General features: G+C 38.0%; 1 protein-coding gene across 2 annotated transcripts; it reads right to left on the bottom strand.

The window, feature by feature from the left end:
• Positions 1 to 2,873: 2,873 nt before the first annotated feature.
• On the bottom strand, positions 2,874 to 16,555 carry LOC117306839 (histone deacetylase 11-like). 2 transcript variants are annotated; one of them, XM_033791380.1, is made up of 11 exons: positions 16,489 to 16,555; positions 15,460 to 15,725; positions 14,538 to 14,638; positions 11,895 to 11,921; positions 8,767 to 8,883; positions 8,500 to 8,619; positions 6,817 to 6,976; positions 6,117 to 6,186; positions 5,762 to 5,870; positions 4,629 to 4,821; positions 2,874 to 3,785 (listed from the first exon to the last, which is right to left on the bottom strand). In XM_033791380.1, exons 1-11 carry the CDS (start codon positions 16,536 to 16,538, stop codon positions 3,691 to 3,693), a joined length of 1,308 nt encoding a protein of 435 aa, XP_033647271.1. In that variant the 5' UTR covers positions 16,539 to 16,555; the 3' UTR covers positions 2,874 to 3,690. The 2 variants fall into 2 exon arrangements, with proteins under 2 accessions (XP_033647271.1, XP_033647272.1); XM_033791381.1 differs by lacking the exon at positions 11,895 to 11,921.
• Positions 16,556 to 16,632: the final 77 nt, after the last annotated feature.

Raw genomic sequence — 16,632 nt, 5'->3', positions numbered from 1 at the left:
GCTTTTAAAGTTGTTACTGAGACGTCTTTGTTTTCTTCTTGGGAATACATGTAAAATGATTTTATTTTAGCCATACAAAACATTAACCGTACATTAACCTTGTCGAGGTATCGCTCAGACAACATTTCAGAAACAGTGTGCCCCTTCGATGGCTTCATCAACCGTGGTGCATAAAATAGGAGTAGTTTTTCAAGTACAAGAACCGACTTCTACATATGTAATTCTTTGATAAGCCTGTTCGGATAACTTCCGTACGGCGCCACCACTTTTTCACTCATTTGTACAAAAAGGGATATCTCATTGAGGTAAATTAGATACTACCTGTATATTATTTCATATAGAATGAAAAAGTGGTGGCGCCATACGGAAACTTTTCCGCCTGTTCTGCATGAGGCATGAGTACATTGGATGCCAGTGAGATGCTGGGAAAACGCATTCTCTTAGTAATACGTGTAGGGCCTACCGGGTTCTATTACGTAGATTGACAACACATTTTTGTAATAAAAAACATGTTACCTACAGCTTTAATACAACACATGGGACCTACAATTTTACATTCCTTCCAAAGGACAAAGCAAGAGTATTGCTTATATCAATTTCATGGACGGCACTCAAACCCACACTCAGCTGATCAGAAACCCCAGTGCTCTTAAAAGCTAGGCTTTGAAACGCACGTAAGGTGAAGGCTTTCAGTCTTTTCATCTACGTACAGTACAATACATGTATTTGGTAAAAAAACCATGCCTGTTTTGATAGCACACCTGAAGCTCTGTATACATTGTACATGTAGTTTGGAGCCAAAACGTATTTTGTCATTGAGCATCTCAAAATCTTCCCATTTATGAACACTATATCATATTGTTGAAAATAACTTTGAAATTTTGTTTTCCATTTAGCATAATATTAACAAAGAAACACTCCCCACAAAGCATTGATTACTTGTATTGAGGTTAAAGTATAGCACCACAAGCTTTACAATGAATTGGTTCTGGTAGATAGACAATAGTACATTGTTTGGTTTGGACATCTGAAACAATAGACCTTATGCATCAACGTCATCAAGTCGCCATCTTAGAACAAAGATATTGACAAAAATTGGGAGACCACCAACATAGGGCTAGATAGCTCAGTTGGTAGAGCGCCGGCACGTTAAACCGGAGGTTGTTGGTTCAAATCCCACTCTAGTCAATTTTTCTTTGTTCAATCCAAAATCATCTTAGAAGTATGGATGAAGAATCAATGGGATGCACAGATTTATAGGCATGGCAAACAAGACTGACAAGTGAACATCATCTTTTAAGGTAAACCGATGACAAAACAACGCACAGGTTTGTACGTGTGTTGAAAAAGATTGGCAAATAACAACCTCCTTTTGACCCATGGCGCCCTACTCAAATGATGTCATGTGCATAGACCTTTTCGCAAATACTGGGGCGCGCGCGTAAAGCTTGGAATTAGGTGCATTGTGGTCTAGCTGGTATCCAAATTTGATCCATATCTATCCCACAATGCACCTCATTCAACAGTCTGCGCTTGCGCATTGGTATTTGCGATAAGGTCTATAAGGTCTTTGGAGTCTTTGGATTTTAACTGTTTGGAAGAACTTTATTTTATGCAAATGAAGCTACCTTTCTCTATGATGAAAAGTAAAAATCGTATTACTTGAAAGTACTTGATAATAAAGTGGTCTGACATTATGATGAAATTGTATGCAAAGAATATGTTTGTGCAAGTGATAAGAAAGACTTAGATTACAAATACACGTAAACAAACACTACTAAAAACTACATATAAAAATCAATCATACAATGTTATAATATACTGTACTTAAACACGGTAATTACATTGATAAACCACAGTTAGGTCATAGGAGGAAGGAAATCCTTCTTCCATGGTTAGGTTAAATTATTTTGCACATTCAGTATTTACATTTTGTATTGACATAAATTATTAAGTTTCAAGTTGTGTGATCAAAGTTTTACATTGTGGCAAGAATCATGTGTATCCTTTGTCATTGTAGGCTTGAATAACCAAATGTCAGTTTCTTTCTTTACTAGCAAACTCCAATCTAATATTTCAGAAGAACCTTGTTTAACTGGCCTCTTTCAGGGGTAGAAGGCTTTTCAATATTGCACCAAAGAGTCCAGCCGTCGATTTCACAAAGAGTTAGACTCGTCTTGTCTAACTTAGGATTAATCTTAAGGTCTGCATGCTACAGTGCAGGGTTGGGACTCGTCCTTAGTCCTAAGATTAATCTTAAGTTAGGAAGAGTCTTGTGAAATCGACGGCTGAGCCCAATTAAATAGGGCTGCTTGAGCAGAAAATACCTAGTGCTTAAAACAATGTTCGGACTAGCCTACTCTAAGTGGTATTTGAAGCTTTGCATGGCGTGGAAAGGAGAAAGGTGAAGACAATCAGAGTACATGTATACTGTTTGAAACATCAAGACCACACCGGCTCTTTTCAGAGCCAACACTCCTACAGAGAGATTTTACTCATGATTGTACCCGCAAGTTTACTATATAGTTAATACTTACATGTACCTAATCCAGCTCTAGTCATCCTTGACTTAAAAGCAGTGGACACTATTGGTAATATTACTCAAAATAACCATTAGCATAAACCTTTCTTGGTAACGAGTAATGGGGAGAGGTTGATAGTATAAAACATTGTGAGAAACGGCTCCCTCTGAAGTGACGTAGTTTTCGAGAACGAAGTAATTTTCCACGAACTTGATTTTGAGACCTCAGAAGTAGATTTTGAGGTCTCGTAGTCAAGCATCTGAAAGCACACAACTTCGTGCGACAAGGGTGTGTTTTCTTTCACAAGAAAGAAACTGCGACGACCAATTGATCTGTTATCTTATGCATACATGTATGTTGAAAAAAAAACCCAAGTGACAAGACTGGTCTTTGACAATAACCAATAGTGTCCAGTGTTTTTAAAAGGTTTGAAACTCCAAGAAAATTTCACAAATATTCTTTTCAATTGGTATATTTGTTTGTAGCTTTCTCACTTTTACTGAACATCAGGAAAACTATGACGTCACTACAGGAAGCTGTTGCCAATCAGCTTATTAGCTGCATATGACTTGATGGGATTAAAATACAATGCAGTGGATTAACCCTCCCACTGCTTGACCATTTATAATAAAATTAAATGGATACATTGAGCAAATGCTATTTGTTTTAGCAACAAAAGTTATTGGAAAGAAGACTGTAAGAAGGTCTAGACAATCCTGTTGCTACACGCCTGGGCCCAATTTCATAGAGCTGCTAAGCAAACAAATTTGCTTAGAATGAAATTTCTTCCTTGACGAAAACAGCATTACCAACCAACTTTTCATTTGCTGCATATTGCTTGTTACTGGTATTCAACTGTTGCTTGCTAATATCCTGAAAAGCATGTGGAAATTTGGTTGGTAATCCTGTTTTAATCAAGGAATAAATTTCATGCTAAGCAAATTTTTGTGACTAGTAGCTCTATGAAACTGAGCCCTGATGTGGTGAATACATCAACACAGTAAATGGATATTTCTGTACACAGTTGCTCCACCATACTGAATCCATGCACTTGAGTTGCTGTTAAAGGTTTTTTTACCTTACTGACAAAATTGTACTTAGTTTAGAGTTGGATGGCTTTAAATAACCCACAAGTATCATACATTTAAATAGTTAAAATAGTTTTGTTTTACTTCTTGAATTTCTTGGTGAAGAATGAGCCCCAACTTCTGGATGGGTTGGTGCTTGACGTTGCTTCTGTAGAGACATCTGGAGATGATGCAGCTATCATATGAAAATAAAGCCATGAATAATAATTGGTAAACAATTATTTAAACCTTCCTACTGTATTGTCTGGCAATTTAATATCAACTTCACCTGGTATTGCAACCTGTAGCAACCAGTGTACTATACCCATAGCAACAGCAGCTTCCTAGTACATCCGTCTTGTATGTATGGGCCATTATAAAATAAATATTGACTGCTTACTCTGGTGTTTTGGTTAAAACTACAACCCCCTTGTTGTATTGGCCAGATACGCAAACTTGCGCATAGGGAGAAGCCAGCAAAATGATTTTCAAATGGTAGCAGGTTATCCCCATTACCTTTGTCTTTCCTTATTTCCCTTAAAGGAACGCGTTGCCTTGTATCGGACGAGTTGATTTAGAAAAAGATTTTGTAACCATGGTAACCGTTTGTTATAAATTGGATATGGTTGGAAAGATGTTTTCGAAGTAGAATACAATGATCAACACAAATTTGCCTCGAAATTGAGTGTTTTTCCTTTTACTTTGAACTAACAAGATCAGCCATTTATGGGAGTCAAAAATTTGACTCCCATAAATGGCCGACCATGTTAGTCCAAGAGGTAAAAGGAAAACCGTGCAATTTTGAGGCGTGTTTATTGTGAGGCGTGTGTATTGTGTTCTACTTTTACAACATCTTTCTACCCATATGCATTTTATAACAAATGGTTACAAATGCTTTTCAAAGACCAACTTGACCAATCCAAGGCAACATGTTCCATTAAGCGCCTTGCTTACATTGTACCTTGCATCCTTGGTTAATTTGACGCTAAATAAATTCAGTTATTCTTATTTTCGAAAGGGACAAGGAGTTGCAGCTCACCAACTAGTTCCTGAAGGTACTCCTCTGCCTGTGTGCATTCAATCAGCTTCAAATGTCTTAGGTTAAGTATAGAGTCAGCTATAATCCGTGCATTATTCCTCTGGTATCCGCCTGATGTAACCATTAAGATTGGTATGGGTTTGCTTCGCTTCCTAGCAATCTCAAACACCAGCTGATCTCTCTGTTCAATGCCCTGTTAACAATGATGCATCAAACGCTGGAGCAATTCAGTTAGCCCCTTTCACACGAGAGCAATTTAGCAAGGGTCCCTTGCTAAATTGTAGCATGGTTGTAAGATTTTACAAAATGCACCTCGTGTGAAAGGACAATCATTTTTGGAGTGTCCAGGGTCCCCTGTCAAATCTTGTCTAACATTGCTACATTTTGTCGGAGGTCCAGACCTACGACAAAATCTCAACCAAGGACGTTGGCTACATCATCTTGTGAAAGGAACCCTTGTTTATTGAATGATTTCCTAGGTGAAAATGCCCATACAGCGCATGCTATTGTGGGTGCTATCTTGTCCAACTAAGGTGATCAGGATTACCAATTCGTCATATCACTCTCGTGTCGCACAAGGGTTGTTAGTTTTTTTAACTTTGCAGTGTGAAAGCTCACAAAATCAGTCACGCACGGTGATAACAAAATTAACAATCAACGCACGTAATTTTGTAGCAAGGGACCCTGGCTACATTTTGGCCATGTGAAAAGGGCTGTATGTCTTATAGTTGGGCACATCAAATTGTTACATTCTTCTGCCTGCAAATTTGGTTCACATCATCTTGTGAAGTTTTGTTAAGCTTTGTTTTACACATGTGTAGTTTTAAGAATCTTTTCATGCCTAGGTACAGTACATTGGGGTCTTGCCCATCTATCAACCCAACCATAAGAACCCCAAAACGGTCCTAAATGCAAGATAAGGAACTGTTTCAGAAAGCAGGACAGTTCTTTTCAGAACTGAGAAGTCTCCCGAACATCCGATAATCTACTGCTCGGTAGTAGGATAAAGAAAGACAGTTCTCTAAGAACAAACTCTGCTTGGCAAGTGTAGATACACAAATGGTGTTAACACAAACCAAATATATAACTGTTTCTTGAGTCTCAAATATTAAAGGATTAAAGAAAAATCTTACCTCTGGTGTAATGGATAATGCCCCCAATGGATCACCTTCTAATATGTCAGTACCAGCGTTGTATACAATTAAATCTGGCAGGAATTCCTCTAAAGCTTGCTTCAAATGTCTGCATCAAGAATAAATAATAACAATAAATAATGAGACATTTGTAAAGCGCAAAATGTGAAAAGCCTCTAAGCGAATAAAGAGAACAATGAAATATACAAAGAGAGAAAGACACAAAATACAAACATGTCAGGGAAACAAATCACCAAGGCAGCCTAATTAGCACCATTTCAAACACATGTACACGTTCTTTGCCTATAAAACCTTTCAATAATAAAGAAAGTCAACATTTAACAAAATTACATACTTTTCAACAGCTCTCAGGAATGGACCATTTTCTGTGTGAAAATCTAGCTCAACTTTCCTTCTTATTCCTCCTGAAAAATAAAGAATACAGAATCATCATAATTCAAAGTGTTCAAGGATCAGTGCTACAAGAATAGGATGGTTCAAATGAGTGGCTACAGCTATGGTTATAACTATGACATGATGCGATGAAGAAGAGAATCTAAAAATCGCCGTCATATTTTATAACACTTTTGATCGCAACTTCTGAACTGGTCATTTCTCGAACTACATGTATAAACCAGTGTACGGGAAAAGTCAGCTCAAGAGATGCATTCCTGTTTTTTGCTACATTAAATTGTTTGATTATATAAAAAATCTTATTCTTTCATGACAAAACATGTCTGCTTCTTCGCGCCTGATCTCGGCCGGTGTATGGTCACAGACGGATGGGAGATTTAACCATGTCGTAGCGTCCGCACTGGACTTTCTGGCTCGGTTAAACTGACTCGGTCAATCTTCCTTTTGGACTTTTTTGGCTCGGTTAAACTACCCTGGCGGCGTGGGTAAGTTACCTGTCATTATTAATTTTGTGCCATTTTTGTGATTCAACCTTAGTGAAAAAATTATAACTTGGTCTTTAATTTCCTCAAACGCTAAAGGACTTCAAACGGAAATCAATCATGATGTTACCCAATCAATTCCTTACAATCTAAAATTACGTTTTGCAAATCCATCATGAGGGTAGATGTTTCTATTAAACATATCGAGGATGTAGACTGTATCCTGCATGTTCATGAAGTCTCTTTCATGGCCATTGCCTTGATGGGCATCGAGATCAACTATCATCACCTTTGTAGCAAGACCAAGCTCCAAAAGGAACTGAAAACAAACATTTCAATTCATTTCATTTATTCTGGTTGTGAAGCCAAAGACTCTCAGAATAATAATAATAATAATAATAATAATAATTTGGGGGGCTAATCATCCTTACTTGCAGCTAGTAAGAGCTGAATTGCGAAGGACGCGGCTACAACGTGTTCGAGAAGCAGGCATGCAAGGGTGCATTTAGCTGCCAGCCACATCAACCCATTATGACCACGGAGCACAGCCAAGTTCGAAAGTGTTTGATTTTTCCCGAGGGAGGAAAACCAGATAGTCTGGAAAATCCTTGTGGCACAGAAGAGAACCATTGCACAACCAACTCACATATGGCCCTGGCAGGGAATCGAACCTGGGTCACCTTGGTGAGAGGCGAGCGCTTTACGCACAAGCCAACCATGCCACCTCAGTGAACTTAATCACTGTACTAGCCAAGAACCCAACGGAGAGAAGACACAAAGAGGAAGAAGTTTCAGTATAAGATGTCGGAGGAAAACCCAAGAAAATTAATCCAGGAAAACCCAACTCCATTAGGGACTGAAAACTGACGGACTGAACACCAACCCAAAAAGTGTCCCAGGCGGGAACCAAGGTGCCAGAGGTGGAAAGTGAGAAAAGATAATAGAAACATTGGGGTTAGACCATCCTTTCATTCATTAAGCTTAAAGGAACACGTTGCCTTGGATCGGACAAGTTGATCGATAAAAAGCGTATGTAACCGTTTGTTAGGAGACTCCCATATATGGCCGACCGTGTTTCCTCGGGACATAAAAAGGAAAGTCGTGCATTCCGAGGCATGTTTGTGTGGATCATTATATTCTACTTATAAATTATCTATAACCATATGCATTTTATAACAAACGGTTACAAATCCTTTTCGAAGACCAACTCGACCGATCCAAGGCAACGTGTTCCTTTAAAAACACGCATACAAATACTTTTCAAAACTTAATATAAACAAATATGCACTTTAATTTTTAAAAAGGAACGAAAAAAAAATTCCTAAAAGAAGACCCAACTCATTCCCCTTCACCCTTCCCTTCACATTATTGTTCTCTTTCTTGTGCCATACTTGATAACTTCAAACTATTTTGTTTATCCGAGTGTTATTCCTCAAATCAACTAGTTTTAATTTAGTACCTATGCTCATAACTTTTTTACGGAAATTGAACAATTTGTGTATTTTCAACCATCCAGGTGCAGTATATAGTTTTGGGTTGAACAAAGTAAAGTTGACTGGAGCGAGACTTGAACCTGCCACCGCCAGAGTCATGTGCTGGTGTTCCACCAACTGAGCTATATCCCTACATATGTTAGCGGTCTCCCTATTTATAGTCCGTATCTGTTTGGAAGGTGCCAGTCGGAGGCCACTCAACCTGTATGTAAAACCAGTGATCACAATTACCGGTAAGTTTGAAATTGACCAGAAAAGCAGTAAGAGAGGGATAACCTTAAGTGACTGGCTGAGGGGATATTTTTTGATGAAATAAAGAAGTGTATTGAATTGAAGATTGTGTACTGACCTTGATGGCTAATGTAATGTCTGCATAAGCACAGAAACCGCCTCCCCTCTCACTGGAACAATGATGAAAACCTCCACCTATGTTGATTGCCCAGCCACGCTCAACAGCCAACTTGCCAGCCTGTAGAATGGTCAAAAGGGACAGTGTGAAAGTGCACCAGGGTAATAATGGGGATACCAAACTTCTGGGGCCTCCCTGGGGCCTCCCTTGGGCTGTACTCCACAGGGATAAGAGATACATACAATGTGAACAGGGGTTTGTACTTACCAGGATTGTACCTCCGGCTTGTATTCTAAGTGGCTTAAGTACTTTCTTCTGAACTACAACATTTGGAAGAAGAGCCACTGGAGGTATTTCTGTTATTCTTGCGACTGTCACACTCCACTGGATGACAATAAAAAATTTAAAAAAACAGGAAATAAGTTACTTGAAGAGTGTGGCTTTCCTAAGGTAAGGTATACATTTGGCCACAAAATTGTTAGCCTACAACAGCTTTCAATATGCATAAAACAACAAACCTGTGAAAGTATGAGCTCAATTGGTCATCAAAGTTGCGAGGGCATGATGGAAGAAAAAACACACTTGTTGCACAAGTTGTGTGCTTTCAGATGCTCGATTTCGAGCCAAAATCAAACTCTGAGGTCTCAAAATCAAGTTAAAATATTCTAGTGTGAAATTAATCCTTTCTCAAAAACTACATTACTTCAGAGGGAGCCGTTTCTCACAATGTTTTACACTATCAACAGCTCTCTATTACTTGTTATTACCAAGTAAGGTTTTATGCTAATAATTATTTTGAGTAATAACCAAGCATCCAGTGGCATTAAAAAGTTTTCTTAAAGTTAAGGCACCTTTAAATGTTATTATTTGGGTCTGGGAAAATACAGGTTAAAAATGTCAGAGTGTAACCCAAAATAACCAGTGAAAAGAAATTTTAAACATGCAACATAAAGTTTGTGCCAAATTAAAAATACAAAATAGAAGGTCCTAAGAAGCTTTATATATCAAGAAGTTTTGAAACAAAATAAAGCATCTTAAGAAACAGAACCAAGGCCTAATTTCATCGCTCTGTTTACTGTAAGCAAAGAATCAGCAGGGAATTCCGCGCTTATGTCAAGCGTATATCACATGTTAGCAAGAATTTTGCGCTTGTGCGTGGTCAGACTCGACATTACTAAGCATTCTTTACTTACACAGCGCGTCCAGAACACTTTAAGTGTAAGCACAGAATTCAGCGCTAACAAAAGCCATGAAATTGGGCTCTGTCTAAGCTTGGGCGATATCGATTTATTTTATTCACGATATATCGCCGACAACATATCGCGATATTCGATATAATCGCGATTAATTAAATTTGACATTATCAGTCTTCAAACTCCCAGTGAAAGTTGTAGAAGAGACAGTCATAGCATAGGAGAGGTGTTCTAATGACCTATTCTTCTGGTTTTACTCCAAACCTATGGGGTGCAAGATGTCTCAGCTAGCAAATACATCGCGGTATTGCGATACTTAGTCGATATCGCGATATATCGCGATATATCGCCATACATCGATATTTCGATTAAAACCAAATCAATTCGATATCAAAATCGTTTCCAAATTAGTATTGCAATATTCGATAATATCGTGGTATCGCCCAAGCTTAGCTCTGGAATCAAATTAAATCCTAGAAAAATAAAGCTTTGATTCATACATTTTATCTAGTCTGCCATTTGATTTGCTACAACAGAATGACAATGCATGCAGAAAGTTTTAAGAAGAGAACGAAAAATATAAATTTCTCTCAGTACACTTTCTATAATTGACAAAACATCAAACAAAATGTGGGTGAATTCTCTTTGTTCTTTTCCCTTTTCCCCAAGAATTGTTTGCATTTATCAAAAGGAAACAAAGATGACAATGTTAACAATGTTCAAAACAAGACAAACAAGAACATTAATACACCATGTTGAGTAAGTTAAACAAGTTTATAACGAAACAACAACACAGTAACACATGAACAACAAAGAAATTATGGATAGCTTTATATCCAGTTTTCTGAAATAACACAAACAACACAAAATCTCTCGTTCGTTCATTCATTTTAAGTTGCTTATTTGTTTGTTTCAAATATTAAATTCATGGTTGAAAAACAAAAAATAGTTAACAAATTAAGCTAATAAAGCTATATTATTGAATAATACATGTGGTCAAGTGATTGCCCAGTTTAACTAAAATCTTAAATATCAGCAAGATCAAGTATTAAAGTCGGGGAAAGGAACAATTTTTTAAAGTTGCTATTAGACTTTACAATTTTGTAATTAGGAAAAAGACATGGTGCAACAACCTGTTAATTGTTTTAGTCATGATGAAATAAAAAATGATCACTTCATAAGGAGTGATCACTTCCTCACAGCATTTCAAAAATAATAGTTCCCAACCTGTTTGTCCAAACGCAAGCGGCCATTTTTTAAGCTTTAAGTGCCATAGAATACTTTGGAAAAACTGTACAAAGGCATTTTCTCTTTTTTTATTATTAACATTATCTGTGAAAGGAAAATTTTCACCATATCAATTTGACAGCATGTCAAGTTGTAGTTGGGGAATTTTTAAGTGGCCAACCTCACATAGAACAATAACATTACCATGACACATTTTAAAACTAAAAGATTGAACATTGGAAACCAATATGGATAAGTTGTGGATGCTTCACAGCGTCATGTCCAAAAGAATGATTCCCGACCACAGTTTGTCCAATGGACTATAGGGTTGGTGTCTACACGGACTCGTACAAAGGACGAAAGAAACCCCTATGTGCCATCATAAGATTGACTTCCATTACATCAAAAACAGTGCTCCTGCTAAACAAACACAGAATAAGAAACCTAACACGAACATTGTGTATACTGTCAAAGGTTTCACTAACACAGTTCAAACGTTGTGTAGGAGAAGTTGCATGCAGAAGTTGGAAATACTTTTTACTGAACTCTGTTTTTTACTGTGACTGTCTCAGTAACAGCCACAGCAACCTCACTCCCAGGGATAACCAATCTCGCCGCGCTTTTTCCCCAGCATGCCTTGCTCGCTCATAACCTTGCTCATGCCTTGCTCGCTCTATACCTGGGATTAGTGGCGAGCGGTAGGTATTGATAAGGGGCGCTGCCAATGGTAGTGGATCTGCAGCCACAGGTCTTTCCTGCCCCAGTTTGACTTTGAATACATGAGCTCTTTTGATATAAGGAGTCACTACATTCACAAAGAGCACATTCTGTACTTCAATCAGAATGGAAAAAGGAAGGTGGGGAAAGAAAACAAACAGGTCTTGCACCAAGTCTATGTTAATGAGCCATACACTGACAATGAAAAAGGAGGACAGACTCTGCACCAGATACTATAAAGGGGAGATGGACAAATACCTCAGGGATAGCTACAGCAATGTTTTCCTGTTGAAGCAAAAAAAAATTACAAAAACAGAAACAGAGTGTCAGCCATTTGAAGTGAATGAAACAACCTGAAGGTAAAACATTGTGAATGAGTGCAACCAATAATCACACAACCCTTCTCTGATGTATGATGTATTGTTCTTGGGGTGGTCTTTCAAAATCAATCACAGAAACAGTAAATTGAACTTAAACTTTGTTATATAACAAAATTCAGTCGAGCTGATTTTTATGAGAGTCCATTTGGTTTTGTTGAGTAATTTTTTTTACGAAAATGTTAAATGAGAATACCTTTGTTGCACATGTGAAGAGGGAAAAAGTTTGTTCACAAACTATGTCTAACAGACAGGTATAGTTTACAACAAAATAGGGCAAGTACTTTGGTTTAAGATTCCATTTTTTAGTAAAGTCTTTTCTGAATTTGAAAGATAGTTTACAACCAACTAACATCAAAAACAAACATACTGGACAAATTTCAATGCATTCTCAAAAACCATTCTAAATAGGTCTGAGAGTCTGAGACTTGGTTCTGAGAGTCTGAGACCCTAGCTGAACACTTCTTATTATTGGAAAAATAACCTATCAGGGTTCTCCCAATATTTCTTTTTTAAATTGTTGGGCATTCTGGACCCAAAATAGTTTTTGTTAGAGCAAAGCACGGTGGATTAAAACAAGGTATTCTGAATGGTTTCAACTTGGTGTTTATCTTGGTTTTAAAACACCTAACGAGTGTGCAATCTTGAGCATTCTATATCTTTTCTTCGCAAAGTGGCATGCAATTTACAAGTATCGGTCGATACGCTACATGTAGCTTTTGCAAAGGGGAAGACCATGCTATTAATATTCTTATGATGTCAGGTCAAGCCTAAATCTCACCCAGTGGTGTGTTGTGTGTAAGAATTTTGTTTGGCAACACTTTTGGCAAAAAGTCACATTGTTTTTAAAATGTGTGACTCATTGTGCCAAAGAACTTGACTTTCACCGCACAAATTTTGTCTGGTTGCCATCATCTAAAGATCATGCTTGTTTGGTCATAATGCGATATGCAAATCAGAAACACTTGCTATGGAGGAAGGAAATGGTGACCGTGAAGGAAAAACATGTAACATGCTGAAACACAATCAAAGATAGGGCCTGAAAATACTGCTTAGTAAGTTTATTTATTAAGCAAAAAAATGAGGTGAGGGACCAGTTGCAACACTTCAAACTTGATGGAATATTGGCTGGTAACCAATTTCTGTTAAGCAAGATTTTAATTTGCTTAGCAAATTGTTGTGCTTACAGATCGGACTGTATGAGATTGGGCCCAGGTGACAGTTTACAGGGCTCAATTTCATAGAGCTGCTTAAACAGGAAATAATTGCTTAGCATAAAGGATCAGGGATACCAGTTGTACAATGACAAGTGACATTGTATTTTGGCTGGTAACCTTATTCTGGTAAGCATACTTATTTTATGCTTGGCAACTTTTGATGCCAAAGTAGCTCTATGAAATTGGGCTCTGATTGTGAATGAGGTTATAATTGATCGTAAAGGTGTCCAAAAGTGCAGAATAACAAAGGATCATAAATCAAACATAAAAAACAACACTTTTACAAACTAGCAAGCAGCTGTCTTAGAGGGGAAAGATGGGTCAGGATTGAAAGAGTTTAGACGGCAAGGGGTGAACCATGGAGCATTGACGGCTAAACATTTCTTGAACAAAACCAAATTTTTCAAGGATGAAATTTAGGATGCAATTGGTCAAGGACATAATAAGCAAACCAATAATGGTTGAACAGTCCACAAAAGGACAAACAAGATTTTTAAATACCATTTTGTATTTTTTTCCTATATTATGTAGTTGTTGTAACTTTACTTGCAAGAAACAGAAAACACCCACAATATTTGAACACCTGAAAGGAATGCAAGCTTATACTGAAAGTACGTTCAGTTGGTGTTTGAACAATGTAAGCAACCCTCAAATTTACAGGTAAATTTAAATTGAAAAAGTCACAGCCCTTTTCACCCCATGTTTTAAAAGAAATTTGAGCTGTAGAGCAACTGAATAATTGTCAATTCAAGTTAGTTTTAGTACACCCCTGCATGGTCGCATGTTTAAATACTGATGGATAGCTTTTAAAAGACACTCCAGAAAAAGTTCAAACCCCCAAAATACTGCTCACAGGGTAGTTGATAAGCGGTACAATTCATTGTGTTTGTCTGCCATGTGCCAGAATTTTTCCCCCTTAAGTGATAAAGTAAATTTAATTTTCCTTTGCCTGCCAGTTTAGACAACAGAGGTCACTATTTCAGATCTGGGCCCAATTTCATAAAGCTGTTAATGGTTAAGCAGAAAATACTGCTTATTGATGAGAAAACAAATGAGTTGGGCACCAGTTGCACGATGTAAACTTTATAGAATTTTGGCTGGTAACCAGTTTCTGTTAAGCAAGTTTTGTGTGTGCTTAGCAATTTTTTATGCTTACAGGCTTTATGAAACTTGGCTCTGAAGTTCAACTGAACAGCATGGAGGCGGTTTATGTAGAAAAAAAACACAAGAGGAAATGGGTTACATGTGTAAGGGAGAGAACTAAGCTATTTGAGAAATGACATGTATAAACAGAGAAAGTTACATACTCTTAAACTGTCAAGGTATTTTTTGGTGTGCGCAACCAGCAGATCTTCCTCCGTTGCCTCAAGAGGGCGCACTATTGTTTCATCATTAATCATACCAGCCTCTGCAAACAATAAAGTAGCAGTCTGAATGAGGGTGTCAATCAAATTGTAAAAATACACACCCTTACAACTGTGTAACAAATCCATTGAGAATTTTTTTTTTTTCTTCTGTTTAAACCAATATTCATAAAATAAATACCTAAGACAGTTTATCTATTCTGATTGGTCAAGAGGGCATCACGTGGAGGTGTTTGAACGGATGATATAACACCAGTAAAAAGTGTTGAAACATGGGCGTGACACGCGAGCTTGCACCTGCTTTTAGGACAGTTTCTTCATTCCTATTGGTCGAGAGCAACGGCTGGAACAGTTGTGCCACAACCTGCAATACGCGCAACGCACACAGCAATCTCCTTATAAGGAGTTGTTTACCCGAGGGCTTTAACATTTCATAGCTGATTTCTTTCAACACAATACCCCTCCAGCTATGAAATGGTAAGGCTCTCGGGTAAACAACTCCTTAAAAGGAGATTGCTGCGCACGTCACGCGTATTGCGTGATGTGGCACAATTGTGGCACAACATGCCATTTATGTACACAATCTGAGTTTTAGGCTATCAGCGTTCACGTCAAAGAGGGCCTTGTACTCTTATAATGTCTTATTACATGTATTAGTGTTTATTAGTAAAAGATAGCCCGTGCCGGTGTGGCAGGAGATTCTGATCTCATATGGCAAACTGTGTACAAACATCTTCTGATACTAAAGTGCCCTCTTTTGAATCTCCTCCTTCAGCGCATTTCCCATATGGGGACAGGACCTCCGAGGACAGATTTCCATAAAACACCAGATAGGGCCTATATCCACTACCAAGTTTTATCGTACCTTTTAAGTGATTGAAAACTTTCCCCCATTTTCCTGAATCGAATGGATGAAGTTTCTCAAGCCCAAGGAATCCAATATTATAATCAGGCGAGTAAACAATGGGCCATTGTGTCTCTTTTACTGGAACAAAGAGCGTAGTCTTGTGTGGTTGCTTCAAATCGTTGGTCTTGGCGTTTGGACAATCCTCCATGTGACTGGCACCAGGTCCTGGTGGTTCTTCTTTAGAGTGGTCACTACTCTTCCCACTTAGGTCATCTATATCAGCACTACCGGAGACAAAAATAATCATCTCATTTTTACAATAACACTTAAGGATTTGAAACTATGCATGGTGGGTGTGTACATTATAACTAGGTGAGATTAAGTGCAATTGTAAAAATTGGGCTGCTGCATAAATACATGTCGACTTGACGGCTTGATGCAACTCCTCTCCTAAAGACCTCTAAGGTTGGGCAGCCAACACCATGACTGGGAGCAAGTTCGAGAGTTTGACTGTTCTGGGAAAGAAGGAACTTCCACGTAGCTGAGTGCAGCTAGTGATGTGCTGTTAGTTGCGTAAATTGTTGCTTACAATTGTGTTGACAAACAGTAACAGATCGGGCGGTAGATTTCCACCCAAACGAGCCTGCATCCTCAGCCCGAGACTGCTCGTATCGTAGTCCCCGGATCTTATTAGGTATGATTTGGGTTCAGAATTAAGGCCCAGCGGTCGGACTTCTCCCCGGACTCCCGAACTCGAATTAGTCTTGCGGGAAACCCGCCACAGTACACAATTTATAGAACATGTAGATAAGGACTGATGACAATCCGACAATACACTATACACTGATGCTTTGCTTGCACAACAATGTCAATCAATGATATGAATGAATCGATCAGCTGTGTTGTGACAGGAAAATAATAAGAAATTTGCATCCATATATTAAATACCATTTGACCTTAGCTTAGAAACTAACAATATCTTATTGATACACATCAAACGAAGGCACACCCTGGTACAATTTATTACACTTTAAGTTAATCAAATACCTCTCTTTTTCATCTTTACTGGTGGAGATGTGGTCATCTTCGGTTTCCATTTTCAGTCATTTCTGTTTACCTTTTTTATTTCAAGAGAGGGCGCTGTTGCCCCCACTCTACTCGGATTTTTTAAAACTACAATTTAGGCGAAGC

The sequence above is a fragment of the Asterias rubens genome, chromosome 2 (genome assembly GCF_902459465.1).
Source record: "Asterias rubens chromosome 2, eAstRub1.3, whole genome shotgun sequence".
In the NCBI taxonomy this organism is placed as follows: Eukaryota; Metazoa; Echinodermata; class Asteroidea; order Forcipulatida; family Asteriidae; genus Asterias; species Asterias rubens.
This window is presented reverse-complemented; position numbering and strand designations above follow the sequence as displayed.